At 36.2% G+C, this 13002-nt stretch overlaps 1 protein-coding gene across 1 annotated transcript; it reads left to right on the forward strand.

Annotated features, from left to right (window-relative positions):
- Positions 1–3066: 3066 nt before the first annotated feature.
- On the forward strand, positions 3067–12354 carry LOC18443285 (protein DETOXIFICATION 18-like). Its single transcript, XM_020672828.2, is given in 8 exon segments — positions 3067–3443; positions 3675–3913; positions 3915–4166; positions 7887–7973; positions 8102–8170; positions 8291–8529; positions 8966–9084; positions 12059–12354. Coding segments are annotated over 8 exon segments (1455 nt in total). The 5' UTR covers positions 3067–3182; the 3' UTR covers positions 12248–12354.
- Positions 12355–13002: the final 648 nt, after the last annotated feature.

Raw genomic sequence — 13002 nt, forward strand, 5'->3', positions numbered from 1 at the left:
ATTGATCATCTCAACATCAAGATGCATGGACATGATAAAAAAAAATGGGTTTCAAGTTTTGGAAATAGTGTATCTTGTAACGCATTTTTGGACCGTCAATATTCAAGATTTTCAAGTATTCATAGATCTACTCAATTTACACTATTTTTTAAGTTTTAAATTTTGTAAATAATTATGAAAATATATTTTAAGGCTATCACAAAGATTTCCACTATTGAAACCACATTTCTCGATACTATTTGAAGGTGGACTCTAATTTGATTGTTTAGAGCCTCACCTCTATACAAACTGCACCTTTTTTTTTTTTTTTTTTTTATTGCCACTCACTTTGAACATCCACTTTGAACATCTCGTCTTTGGACTTTTTTTTTGTTTGTTTTCTTGAGCTTTTTTAGATAGTAGTGTTGTGCCATAACATTTAAGGCAGTGCAAAGAGTGGTTTGAGAATGAGGAACTCTGATTGTCCTCTGGACAGCATGGTGAGTTATTAAATGGGTCTGAGTTCTCCATCCTCAAGGTATAAAGCAGTCTACATGATATAAACTACATTTGGACAGCAAGGTCCTTTATACCTTATCCCTAGTGTTTCAAAAATCGTTGTTTCGATCCGGAATCGAGTTATCCGGCTCGAGTATCGATGATAACCGATCCAAATGCAGTATCGGTAAACCCAGCGGTTTCTTACTTTTTCATTTTCCAATCCGGTTTTCTTTTTATGTACCCACCCTGGTTTGGTTTTTTTGAAATGTGACACATTTTTATGCCAACTGGCACTCCACCTTTCTCCCCCCTCGTGAATTGCTGGCACTCCACCTTAAGTGGCCTTACTCCCCCCACATGAATGCCAAATGAACTCCCCCCACGTGAATGCCAAATGAACTCCCCCCACGTGAATACCTTACGTGGCCTTACTCCCCCCACATGAATGCCAAATGAACTCCCCCCACGTGAATGCCAAATGTCACTTGATTGCCAGCTTAAAAAGTCTCAACGTGCAATACGTGACCTTACTCCCCCCACATGAATGCCAAATGAACTCCCCCCACGTGAATGCCAATTGTCACTTGATTGCCAGCTTAAAAAGTCTCAACGTGCAATACGCTGCCAAGACAACATTCAACCCAACCACATCGTTGGGTTTTTTTATAGTATTCATTCTTCTCACATCACTTCGATGTGGGATATATATGTGAGTTGAAAAAACGCTGGCAAATATTATTAGCTTGGTATAAATTGCAGTGAGATGGTGTACGCACGACGGTTTACACCCGTCATGAATAAGAAAGTTGTATGTCTGATTGTGGCAATGAAATTTGATGATAAAAAAAGAAAAAAATTATTAAAAATAATAATTAGGTGCCCATCACCCCTATCTTTCACCAAAAAAATTTAAATTTACTTACCAAAAAAACATAAAAACTCTATTAAGCTTTTATATCATGGTATTATTTCATTATATGAGTAATAATTAATTAATTAGTTAATTAGGATTAAAAAATTAGTACTAGCTCATAAGATAAAAAAATAAAAAGTAATACAACAAGCAAAAAAAAATGTAGTACATCTTCTTCTTTTGTAAAAAAAAAAAAAAAAAAGATAATAAACAAGTATCGTATGTTTCTTGTTAAAAAAAAATAAAAGATAACACAATAAGTATTTCTTGTGAAAAAAATAAAAGGTATTTCTGAATACAACCTAAGAATAAATGGTCTAATTATATTTTTTATTTTTATAACATGATGGTCTTTAACATAAATTTAGTAATATTAATTTAAAGATAGGATTCATACAATGAGGCCATTTGAAATCTCTCTCTTTCTACTAACAATCTCTTCCACTAATTTATTATAGAAACCTAAAAATTAAAGAAAATTGGTACACATTCTAATAATTTCTACATTCCAAATCTTTTATTTTATTTATTAATTTTTGTATTATAAATCATGTAGTGTACTATTTTTCTTACAGTTATCAATAATACATTTTAAATTAGATGATATTATAAAATATTTTGGATTTGTTATTAGTTATATAATAAAATAATTATAAAATATTGTTGGTATATAATATTATAGTTAGTTAGGTTGTAATAATTTGGGTTTTTTTAGCGGATTAGGGTTTTCTGCGAATTCAAGATTTTAGTGGCCAATTTTTCATCGATTTAGTCAACTCTTTATTGTAGTTCATATATGATTATATACTTAATCCATGATAATTCTATGATTTATTTTGTGTGACGTAATTTTAATGGTCAACATAATAAGTTCATACATGAAAAGAACATCTCAATATTCATAAATTGATGAAAACAATGAAAGTTAATAATGTACTACGCTCATTTCTTATTGGATTCCTAAAAAATAATATTTATAATAAATGTTAATAATTTTTTCAAATTTTTTTGAAGCTTTAATCTGACTGATTCAGCCTATTCCCGATCCGAATCGTCGATTCACCAATCCAGATCAATTTTTGAGGTACCCAATTCCAGTCCCCGTTCCACTTTTTAAACCATTGCTTGTCCCTATTCTAAGGTAAAGGTAGTGCAAATGTACTTTAAATGCAGTTTGAGTTTAAGTTCTTTATACCTTACTTCGGACCGCTATATAATTTAAACAACGCTGTCCAAATGTAGTGTGAGGTAAAAGCATATGCAATTCGAGGATGAAGATCTCGGATCGTTTATTATATTATTCTAAATTTTAAGCCGCAGCCCTACTAGCAAACTAAACTTTAAAAAAAATACAAAATCCGTCCTATTATGACATTCTCGGATCAATGGACAATATCAAGAAAATAAAAAATAAAAAAAAAATTAAAACTCATACCGTAATTTTTGCAGTTTTGTTTTTTTGGTGCCTGAACATAAATTTCTCTTTCCGGAATCCACTTGCGCAGAATATACGCTTTTCTTCAAATCCACCACCCTCCTTTTCCCCCTATCTCTCTCTAGACAAGACCCGGTGTAGGCCCAACTCTCTCTCTCTCTAGCCGCAAAGTCTTTGTTGCTTCTCTCTCTAAAGCAGGCAGCTACGTGCGATAGCCGTCACTCTCTCTATAAATCTCTCGTTCCCCTCTGCAGTAAGAAATGAGCCAAGAATAGTCTCTGGCTCTTACCCCCGGTCTTCATAGTCTCTCTCTCTCAACTGCTCCGGCTCTCTCTGTCTCTCTTCTGGGAAGCAATGGAGGATTCACTTTTACGGAGCCGTTCTGAACGAGAAGAAGAGCAGTCCAAAAAGCATGGCCGGTGTGCCTATCTGTCCCTGGACCGCAGTGAAGCTAAGTTGCAGGCTTCCATTGCAGTGCCTATGATCGTCACGAACATGTGCGTCTACTCCATGACCCTCGTCCCTGTCATGTTTGCCGGCCATCTCGGTGATCTCGAGCTTGCAGGCTCCACTCTCGCCAATTCTTGGGCCTTTGTCTCTGGTTTTGCTCTTTTGGTGAGTCCTCTGCCTGCTTTTATCACTTATTCATGGTTACATCTTGAGCATTCTTATAAGTGCAAATATTGCAAAAAGCACCTCAATCATATAAAGAAAAGGCAAAACCTAGTGGTAGTTTGTTTAACTTTCTTTCTACTATCCAATCCCAATGTTGTTCTCTCCTGTTGTATATTGGTGAATACATCTATTATGTGGATGAAGATGGTCTGAGTGGTGCACTTGAGACAGGCACTTTTTGGGCAAGGATATGGAGCAAAAACATACAGAATGTTAGGAATCTACTTGCAGTCCTCAATCATATCAACATTTTTCATTTGCATCGTGGTGTCAGTTTTATGGTTCTATGCTGAGGCAATCCTCGTATTGCTTGATCAAGATGCTGCAGTTTCAAGAATGGCATCCCTGTATTTGAGGTGGCTGATTCCAGGAATATATGCTTATGCTTTCCTGTAATGTTTCACAAGGTTTGGTCTTGTGCTCCATTATCCCATTGGCTATTGAAGTAGCTATGACATATTTCATGGTGTATAAAACTTCTGTGGGCTTCAAAGGAGCTGCTGTGGCTACCTCAGTGTCTTTCTGGCTCAGTTTTTTGTTGTTAGTTCTGTATGTTAGTATTACAGAGACATTCCAAGACACATGGCAAGGGATCTCCATGGAATCATTGCATTATGTCTTTCCTTTTTTGAAATTAGCCATCTCATCAGCGGTCGTGGTATGGTAAGAATCTAATTTTAGTCTTTCACCTCTGGAATGTTCTATGAAATCTTTTGGTTGTCTAATAATGAGTATATATCTTCAATTACCTAGTTTTCTGAAACACCTGTCATGATATAACCATGTCTTAACATGGAAATCCTCTTAATATTTTCATATTTAACATGGTCCCCATTCTGTTATATTATATGAATTTCTTCATAAAATCCTCTATCAATGTGATATCCTTGAAATCAACCATGAAAGTAATTGAGTTACTAAAAAAAAAAAAGACCACGAAAGTAATTGAGCAACTGTGATATTTTCGAAGCTTGTTTTGCGAAGTTTAAGTACGGGGCTTAAGAGTTTAACTAGTTCAGTTTGTCATTGCATGAAGTGAGTTTTTATGAAGTATGGTGCATGGAGAGGGGATATGGTGTTTGAATTAGGCATGCATGGAGAGGAGTATAGCGCGGTATTTCTAGGCTTGAAAATGAATTTTCGGTAAGGCGAAATTTAGGATGTTGGCATGGGATGGTCCTAGAAGGGGTTTAGTTCAAGTTCCTACGATTTCCCGGGTTTTTTGGTTGCCTGTAATTCCCTCAGCCAGGAAAGGGCTTCTATAAGGATGGGTTCAAGCAAGCTGGATAGCATTGTTCCAAAAAACACCTTGACTAGTGCCACGACGCCCAAAGACCCTAGGCCTGAGCGCTTTTGGGTCCTAGTTCCTGGGCACCCGTGGGTCCTAGTTCCTGGGCACCCGCCTAGGCAGTGCTGAATAGGTACCCCACCCTTAGGCCCTCTTTTCTGAAAATAAAAAAAAGTCCCTAAGGGAAATTTGGGTTTGTTTTACCCATGCTAAAAGGGGCGTTTAAAGGTATTCTAAACCCCAAAGTAAAAAAACTCAAATCTAAACCTTAGATACACCCCAATCAATTGATTTTGCAAATTTCTTTGAATAAAAAAAATACGAGGTTAGAAAAAACACTAAAAGACTTATCCTTTCTTATTGGAAATTTTTTTTAGGGTACTAGCTATGCTTTTAAAAGAATTTTGGGGTTAGTTCTAGCTTGATCAACATCAAAAGCATTCAAGAATAGAGATCGCGCAAAAGGTTAGTTTGCAAATTACAATCAATATTTGAGATACCTTTTTTGTATTTGAGATATCTTCCTTAGTGTCTACTAAGACCGGGGATCCAGGATGAAAGTGTTGTGTTGACATGATAAAAATGACAAACAAAATCATGTATAATTTTCATCAACTTGTTTCAAATGTCGGGATATATAGGTTCAAGGAACATCTTTCCGGTATTGGAGAGGATGTTGCCCCATGTCAAAAAGTTCCTGAACTTGTAAAAAAAGAGATTATTGAGTAAATATAATCAATAAAAATAAAATAAAAAATTAACAAAGGAGAAGGATACAGCAGAAATTGAGGGTGGGGGTTAGTATTTTTTTTATGTTGATGATGAGGATGATGAAGGGGAAGAGGAGGTGGACTAGGTGGCAATTTGATGGGGGGAAAATTTCTTCCTATTTTATATTTTTATTCAATTTCAATTATATATATTGTTGTTTTAACTTAAGGGTTTATTTCTAGGGTTTTCAGATTTTCTAGGATTTTATTTATTATTCATAAGTATTATTCATAGTTACCGTTCATGTGTTACTATTCACGTATTACTGTTCATGCGTTACTACTCACGCATTACTTTTCAGAGGGGCATTTTTGGAACTCAAGTATTGTTTTAGGGGTATTTTAGAGTATTAATGTTAGCTTGGATCTCAAGTTAAATTAGGATTTCATAAGCTTATGAAAGGTTAAATGTCATAGTTTGAAGGCTTATGTTATTGGAATAAATTTTATTTTATAAAAGAAGTAAATTCTTCTTTTGGCTTGATTTACAACCATGTTATTTCTCTCTTTGTGCTAATTTTACTTGTTTAAAGTTAAAGAGAACAATGGATTCAATTTCCCACATTTCCTTCCTGCATCAAGTGGCATCGGAGCATAGTTCGAGGACGACTGGAGATTGCGATGGCTTGTCGTGGAGGTCTTAGTTGTAGGACTGCACAAGGAAATCAACAACTTGACAGAGAAGGTTATAGAGCTATTACCGAGTAAGCGGTGCCTACAATAACGTGCTTTAAACGAAGAGGAATCTACAGGGATAGATCCAAATCATGAGAGTTTTTATGGAGAATGGTATGAATCAGAGTCCGACTTATAGTTGGAGCGGAATGATGAAGTTGCCTTCAACCACCCATTCTATGCACGTGCTCCGCATGGGGAGCCTCAAGTTCAGGAGCATAAATCATGGGATTTAGTTGATCAACTTGATTTGAAGGAGAACGAGGTTGATCTTAGTGTAGGTGGTATCGAAAGTCAAAAGGTTGTAGATTGCGATCTGCCACCAATTTTCGATACATACTTAGATTATGAACAAGATTTTGGAAGAAATCTAATCATTGATGGTGATCAAGATTTTGTGGGTGAACCGATCTTTAACGAAGAAAAAGATAAAGATCTCTCGCAACATTTTCTGATTTATTTGATAGTCGATAATTAAAGGGAGACATTTTCTCGGTCTTCGTTATAGCTATTGCAGCCGCTGAAGCAGCTATTGGCCTAGCTATTATTTCATCAATCCATCGTAACAGAAAATCAACTCGTATCAATCAATCAAATTATAAAAAAGGTAGTCTAAAAAATCCTTCTTTGAACCTGAATCAAATCAAAGATCCTTCAATTGTTGAATTCAATTCTAATTCTAAATTAGAATTCTAAGGAATCAAAATCTTATGGAAGAGGGCCGAAACATGCCACTAAAAGACTAAGAACTGAACAGGACCTTACCCCCTCAAAAGAAAAAGAAAGAGGGGGTAAGGTCCTGTTGAGTTCTTGTCTCTAGCACGACCACTTGATGAAATGTAGAGGGAAGTGGGGTAAATGGCAGATACTACCGGAAGGATTCCTTAAGGATATCAAAGAGGTGGAACGTTTAAGAGATTTAGGGCATCTAAATCAGAGTGGCTCAGTGGAAGTGCAGTAGACTCAAAATCTGCAAATTGTGGCCCTGGCTATGGAGAACAATGAAGTAGATATGGAGAAAGCTTCAACGGGAGTTCAAATATATCCATATTTGATAAATTTGCGTTAATTCCTCAATATGCATATCAAGATTCATTTCTTGAGGATTTTTTTTACCTTGAATAATATTTGAGCCAACAAAGAAAAAGAAGGTTGAAGAAAATGGTTTTGATGTTGAGTTCATCTTAACACTTCAAAACTCGATAACAAGTTTTCTCCAACAAAAGGAGAATGATGAAGGCCAAAATTCTTCTTGTTTTATATTTTTATTCAATTTCAATAATATATGTTGTAGTTTTAATTTTAAGGTTTATTTCTAGGGTTTTTAGGATTTCTATGGTTTTTATTGTTTTTATTTACTATTCATAAGTACTATTCATGCTATTGTTCATAATTATTGTTCACGTATTACTATTCACATGTTGCTATTCATGCATTACTGTTTATAGGGGTATTTTTGGAAGAAATGCACAAAGGATTGAAACTCCTTTTTTGTATGCCTTATCTCAAAAGTTATAATGCCTTTTCAACATTCTTTTGAGATCATATTTTGTATTGGAAAAAAAAATTGATATAAGTTTGTACCAGTACACTATTTACAAAGTGAGGTTTACTCTTGCCTAAAACTTACATGCATGTCACCATGTTCAGTCTGGAATGTTGGGCTTTTGAGGTTCTTGTTTTTCTTGCTGGAATGCTTGCTGATCCACAGAAGAATACTTCTTTGATTGCAATGTGGTAAGTCTCCAGCACATCTTTTCCTCTTTTTTTTTTGCTTTCTACTATTGTATGCTGCATCTATGAGAATATTCTACTGAAAACTATTCTCTCTTATTGTATTTAAACTCATTTCCTTATGTTTTCAGCGTGAATACAGAAGCTCTTATATACATGATAACATTTGGTTTCAGTGCAGCTGTCAGATATTTGATCCCGTAATCCCCCTGTACAAACTGGAATGTAGTTTCAATCTATATTTGTGTTTTCTGTTTTCTTAATGCATTTACTTAAAAAACTTTTTTCTTAGAGTCACTAATATCAAACTCCCTTGCCAGTACTCGTGTATCAAATGAGATTGGAGCAGGAAATCCTCAGCGAGCTAAGATTGCTGTTTGGGTTACACTAAAGCGTTCTGTAGCTCTGGGTGTGATCGTGGTAATCTCACTGGTGACTGGTCACAAACTTTGGGCAAGTGCATTTAGTGGCAGTCAAAGAATGAAAAATGAGTTTGCTCCCATGACTATGCTTCTTGCTGCATCTATATTGCTTGATGCCACCCAAGGAGTCTTATCAGGTTGTCAATAAAGCCTTATCATATCTACGTAGCAAGTTTCTTGAGAATGAACCTAAGGGATGCCTGGAGCACCTGCAAAAATACATCAAATATCAAAACAATGCCTGGACTTCTATTTCTTTGGAATTTTATTTTCTCCTCGTGACATTTAAAACATGAGACATAGCAGGACAATTTTGCAAAGTTTATTCAATATAAAGGATAAAATAGCCATTCAGAAAACACAAGTCTAGGCACTGTTTTGAGATTTCTGGTCCGGGACGCCTGCATTATTCATGCATGTGAGGCGCTGTCTTGTTATTTCCCCAGTAGCTTTCCTAAATGTACTACATTATACTATGTGTCAAGTATTTCACAGCTTCAAACAAATTTGTGTACCTCTCTCAAGCAACAGGTTTAATTTTTTTTTTCTTTCATTTTCACATTTGACATGCAGGAGTCGTTCGAGGTTGTGGATGGCAGCACTTGACTGCATGGACCAACTTAGCAGCCTTCTATGGAGTTGGAGTTCCAATAGCAGTTTTTCTTGCATTCAAGTTGGAACTTCATGCTCACGTTAGTTTTTATTTCACTTCACATTGAAGGTTTTGATAAAAAATCATCACTGTGCATGGACTTTATGGATTTATATACTAGACTGTTGCAAGTTAAATTAAGAAAAGAATCGTGGACTTCAAGGATTTACAGTATATATACTAGTTGCAAGTTAAATTAAGAAAAGAATTACTCTATTTAGTTGAATTAAGAAACGAATCATGAACTTCTGTTGATGTGTTATTTTTGTGTTCTTTGTATTGCCCAATTGTATAGCTTGCTCATTTTTGCATGAGTGAAACTGTATATGAGTGATTACTCCACATTATTTATCACACAAATCTTTCTGATACAATACAAAAGCCTCAACAATCATTACCCATCTTAGGGTTTTGTGAATGTTGGAAGTCATGTAAACAGAAAAGCAATCAAGACATTTTGTAGATTTACCAAACTAAGAACCATTGTGATTTATGGCACAAGAAAGATCTCTGGAAAAAAAAAAATTGCAATGAATGGAATTCGATGGTAATCTTAACATGTCCAAAAGTATGGCCCCATGTCAGAAAACACAGCTAAGCTGTAGAAGTCAGCCACTAGCCCAACCGAGTGCACTGAGTTCGAAAAGGGCAAAAAAAAGGTAAAAAAAATCATAGCAGGAGAGAGAGAGAGAGAGAGAGAGAGAGAGAGAGAGAGAGAGGGAACTTTGAAGAGAGAAATCAAACTTTTGATAAATTTTAGTATTGTGTATTAGAGAGAGAGATTTGAAGAGAGAAATCAAACTTTTGATAAATTTTAGTGTTTTTTGGGTCCAGTATGGGTATTCAAGAATGGGAAGCCCAATTGTTGAGAGAGACGGATAGGAGAGAGAAGGATTTCAAATTTTGAAGTAAAAGGTCAAAGTTTTGGTAAATTTTAGTATTTTTGTGAGTTCAGTGTGGGTATCCATGAAGGGGAGCTGCAGTCACTCTGAGAGAGAGGGGTAGAGGAAGCCGAAACATGGAAGGGAGAGGGACTAGAAAAAGCTGAAATATGGAAGAGAGGAGTAGAAGAAGGTGAGTCATGGAAGTGAGAGAGAGAGAGCGAGGGTTGAAAAAGCTGAGACGTGGAAGTCTTATCTTGCATATGAATCCACTGACAACAAGGAAGGACAAGCTGATAGTTCACAACATCACCCATCCAACGATGGAGATAAGCCATACTGATTAGTGTGAACATGGCAAACTGCTGGCCACTTAGAGCAGGCTTCTGTTTTGACTGTTCAGATTGCTCGTGTGATTCTGTGAATTACTCCGGCGAGTGCTTTAGTGACTTGTCAGAGTACTGTAGAACTTGGGCAAGCCTGGCCAAGTTGTCCAGGGCTATGGTGAGTTTGTACAGTACTTCCCTTGTACTAGACAGGTACCCACGTCCACCCTTTTTAATGCAATACTCGTCACCCTGCTGAGGCCAAGAAATTCGGCCATAGTTTGCAAATGTCGTGGGCTCAACCTGACCGGGGAAAGAGTTAAAAGAGTTTTGTTTGTAGTACATCAGCTTGGGTCCTAATTCCATTGAACTTCTGTTCTTTGAGGGCCATATGAGGCCTATAACGGTTGTTTTGTAGTCAACTTGATCTGGTCACAGTTTAGCACGGCCCAATTCTTGTCAAATTGGCTTCAAGTTTTCAGGTTGGCAAATAATGAGTATTGGCAGGGATACTCTCAATTGGCCTATGATAAGGGAAGGGTTTAGATAAAATACAGGCACCACTTCAAGGTAAATATTGCTAATTGCAGAATCTTTCCCAAGTTGCAGCTGAGGAAGACCAATTTGAGAGGGCTGGAAAAGGGTGCACAGTGACATATCAAATATCTCTGACCTTCATCAAATGAAATGCTTGTTCTTCCAGTGAAATGTTCAGGTTAATCCAGCTGAGAAGTATCTTTGCATGGGAAGTGCTTGTGTAATCCCATGAGTTTTCATACTTGGGATTATACTTCAGAAGAAAAACTACCATGCTTTTGCATAAGCTTGCTTGTATACTTTGTGCATGATGCTTCTACAAAGTAAGGTAGAGCTGCCACTAAACCACACCATTGACCAAAGTGCTACAATCACTTCAAAATAAACTGCTCCTTAATGAATGAGTGCTAGATCCATTGAGTTCTGGTACTAAACAGTAAGCAGGTTGTGGAGAAGCTGGGGAGGTCAAAAAGATCAAAAGCGGACAAGCAAAGGGTAAGGATGTAAGGGAAAAGGAAAGGATGTATTTTTGGGTGAATAGAAAGGATGTAGGGAAAACTGGTAATAGGTTTCACCCCTTGCTCCCACAACCAAAACAAAACCCCGCACTGTTTTTTATCTGCACTTTTATTGTTTGGGAATGGAGAGTCAGGAATGATGGTTCAAGATGATGGTTTTTTTGTGTGTCCGTGCACTACACTCATACTTGTGCATAGGGGTAAAAGAGGATGGTTATCATTTAGGCAAAGTGATGAAACGGCAGGACTGTACTTAAATTGTCCTTTCTTTATCATTGTCAAATGGTGTTTAGGCATTCATTATTCTCTATGAATCTTCCTATTGTGGATTCATAACCATTGTGAATTCAGAACCATTTAACCTTTCTAGTACCAACTTCTTTATCAAATCCAAGCATTGTTTTGTTAAAGAGAGATCAAGTGGTATGAATGATTTTGCATGCTAAGATCTATGCTTTTCTGCTTTGGAATGTCCAACTGAACCTGGTTGCATAAAAAGACAGCAAGGAACTTACACTAAAAGAGAAGGAAAGGAACATGGTGGAACAATCGCTTCCACTGTAAATCATAAAAAGGGCACTACACAATGTAATACTATGGAGTTGATCTCCTTATCTTTGATACTTCTACCTTTATCTGGTTGGGCAATGTCATGATGTGGGGGATAATCAATTGATGTTGTTTCTATCTATCATGGAAGATTTTAAGAGAGAGATACTGATGTCAATCATGTATGTGTCTTGCGTGTGCAGGGACTTTGGCTTGGGCTTATTTGTGGTCTATTCTGCCAGGTTTGCATAGTGATCCTCATAATGCTACGCAGCAGCTGGTCCAGTATAGTCATTAGACCTGATGATGCGTTGAATGCTTACTTTGTACATATTGATATGGTGATTGAGTTGGCTTTACTTGTGAGTTGCAAACTTACACCACGAAGTTGAATGGTGAGATTGAAGTTGATTTGCTTGTCATTTAGGAACAGAGGGAAATTTACAGATAGACCGTTGTAAGATCTATATCTAAAAGCAAGATGGCTTATTTTCTAGTTTATGTTGAGGTTATATGTGTGGAAAGAAATTTATATAAGGTTGCAACCTTTAAGTTTCACCTAAAAAATCCAATAGAAAATGGTGTTTTGAGGTTTGAAAACCTTCTGATTGACCATGTCAACCTCGAGATAGTATGGATATACAGAAAAAAAAAAAGTTCAAGTCCTAAAAATAATGTGCTTTGTAACAAGTTATTTTGACCGTCTATTTTCAAGATTTTCAAATATTTGTACATCTATTCGATCTACACTATTTTTAAAATTTTAAATTTTAGAATTAGGGTTAAACATAGATTTTCAAACCATCCTAAAGTTTTGACCCATGAACTACACCATGCAATAAAATTTAGAGGTGCACCTTATTTGTACAGTATAAGGTGGGCACATTATACAAACCTCACCCTGTTTGTTTTTATCCATTTCTTTTTATCCCCAAATTACCTCTAGTTTAGACACCAGATGTTTGAAAGGTTTTTTTGGGGCGAGAAATGTACATGTGAATCCTTAGGAATGTGTTTTATTGTTGAAAAAGCATCAAATTGATCATCGAGACATTGAGATATATAGATATAGAGAAGAGAAAAGAATTCAAGTCTTAAAAGTAGTACATCTTGCAACAAATTATCTGGACTGTCCATTTTCAAGATT

Source organism: Amborella trichopoda, chromosome 2 (genome assembly GCF_054954075.1).
Source record: "Amborella trichopoda isolate Santa Cruz 75 chromosome 2, AtrichopodaSantaCruz75HAP2 v2.0, whole genome shotgun sequence".
NCBI classification, from domain to species: domain Eukaryota; kingdom Viridiplantae; phylum Streptophyta; class Magnoliopsida; order Amborellales; family Amborellaceae; genus Amborella; species Amborella trichopoda.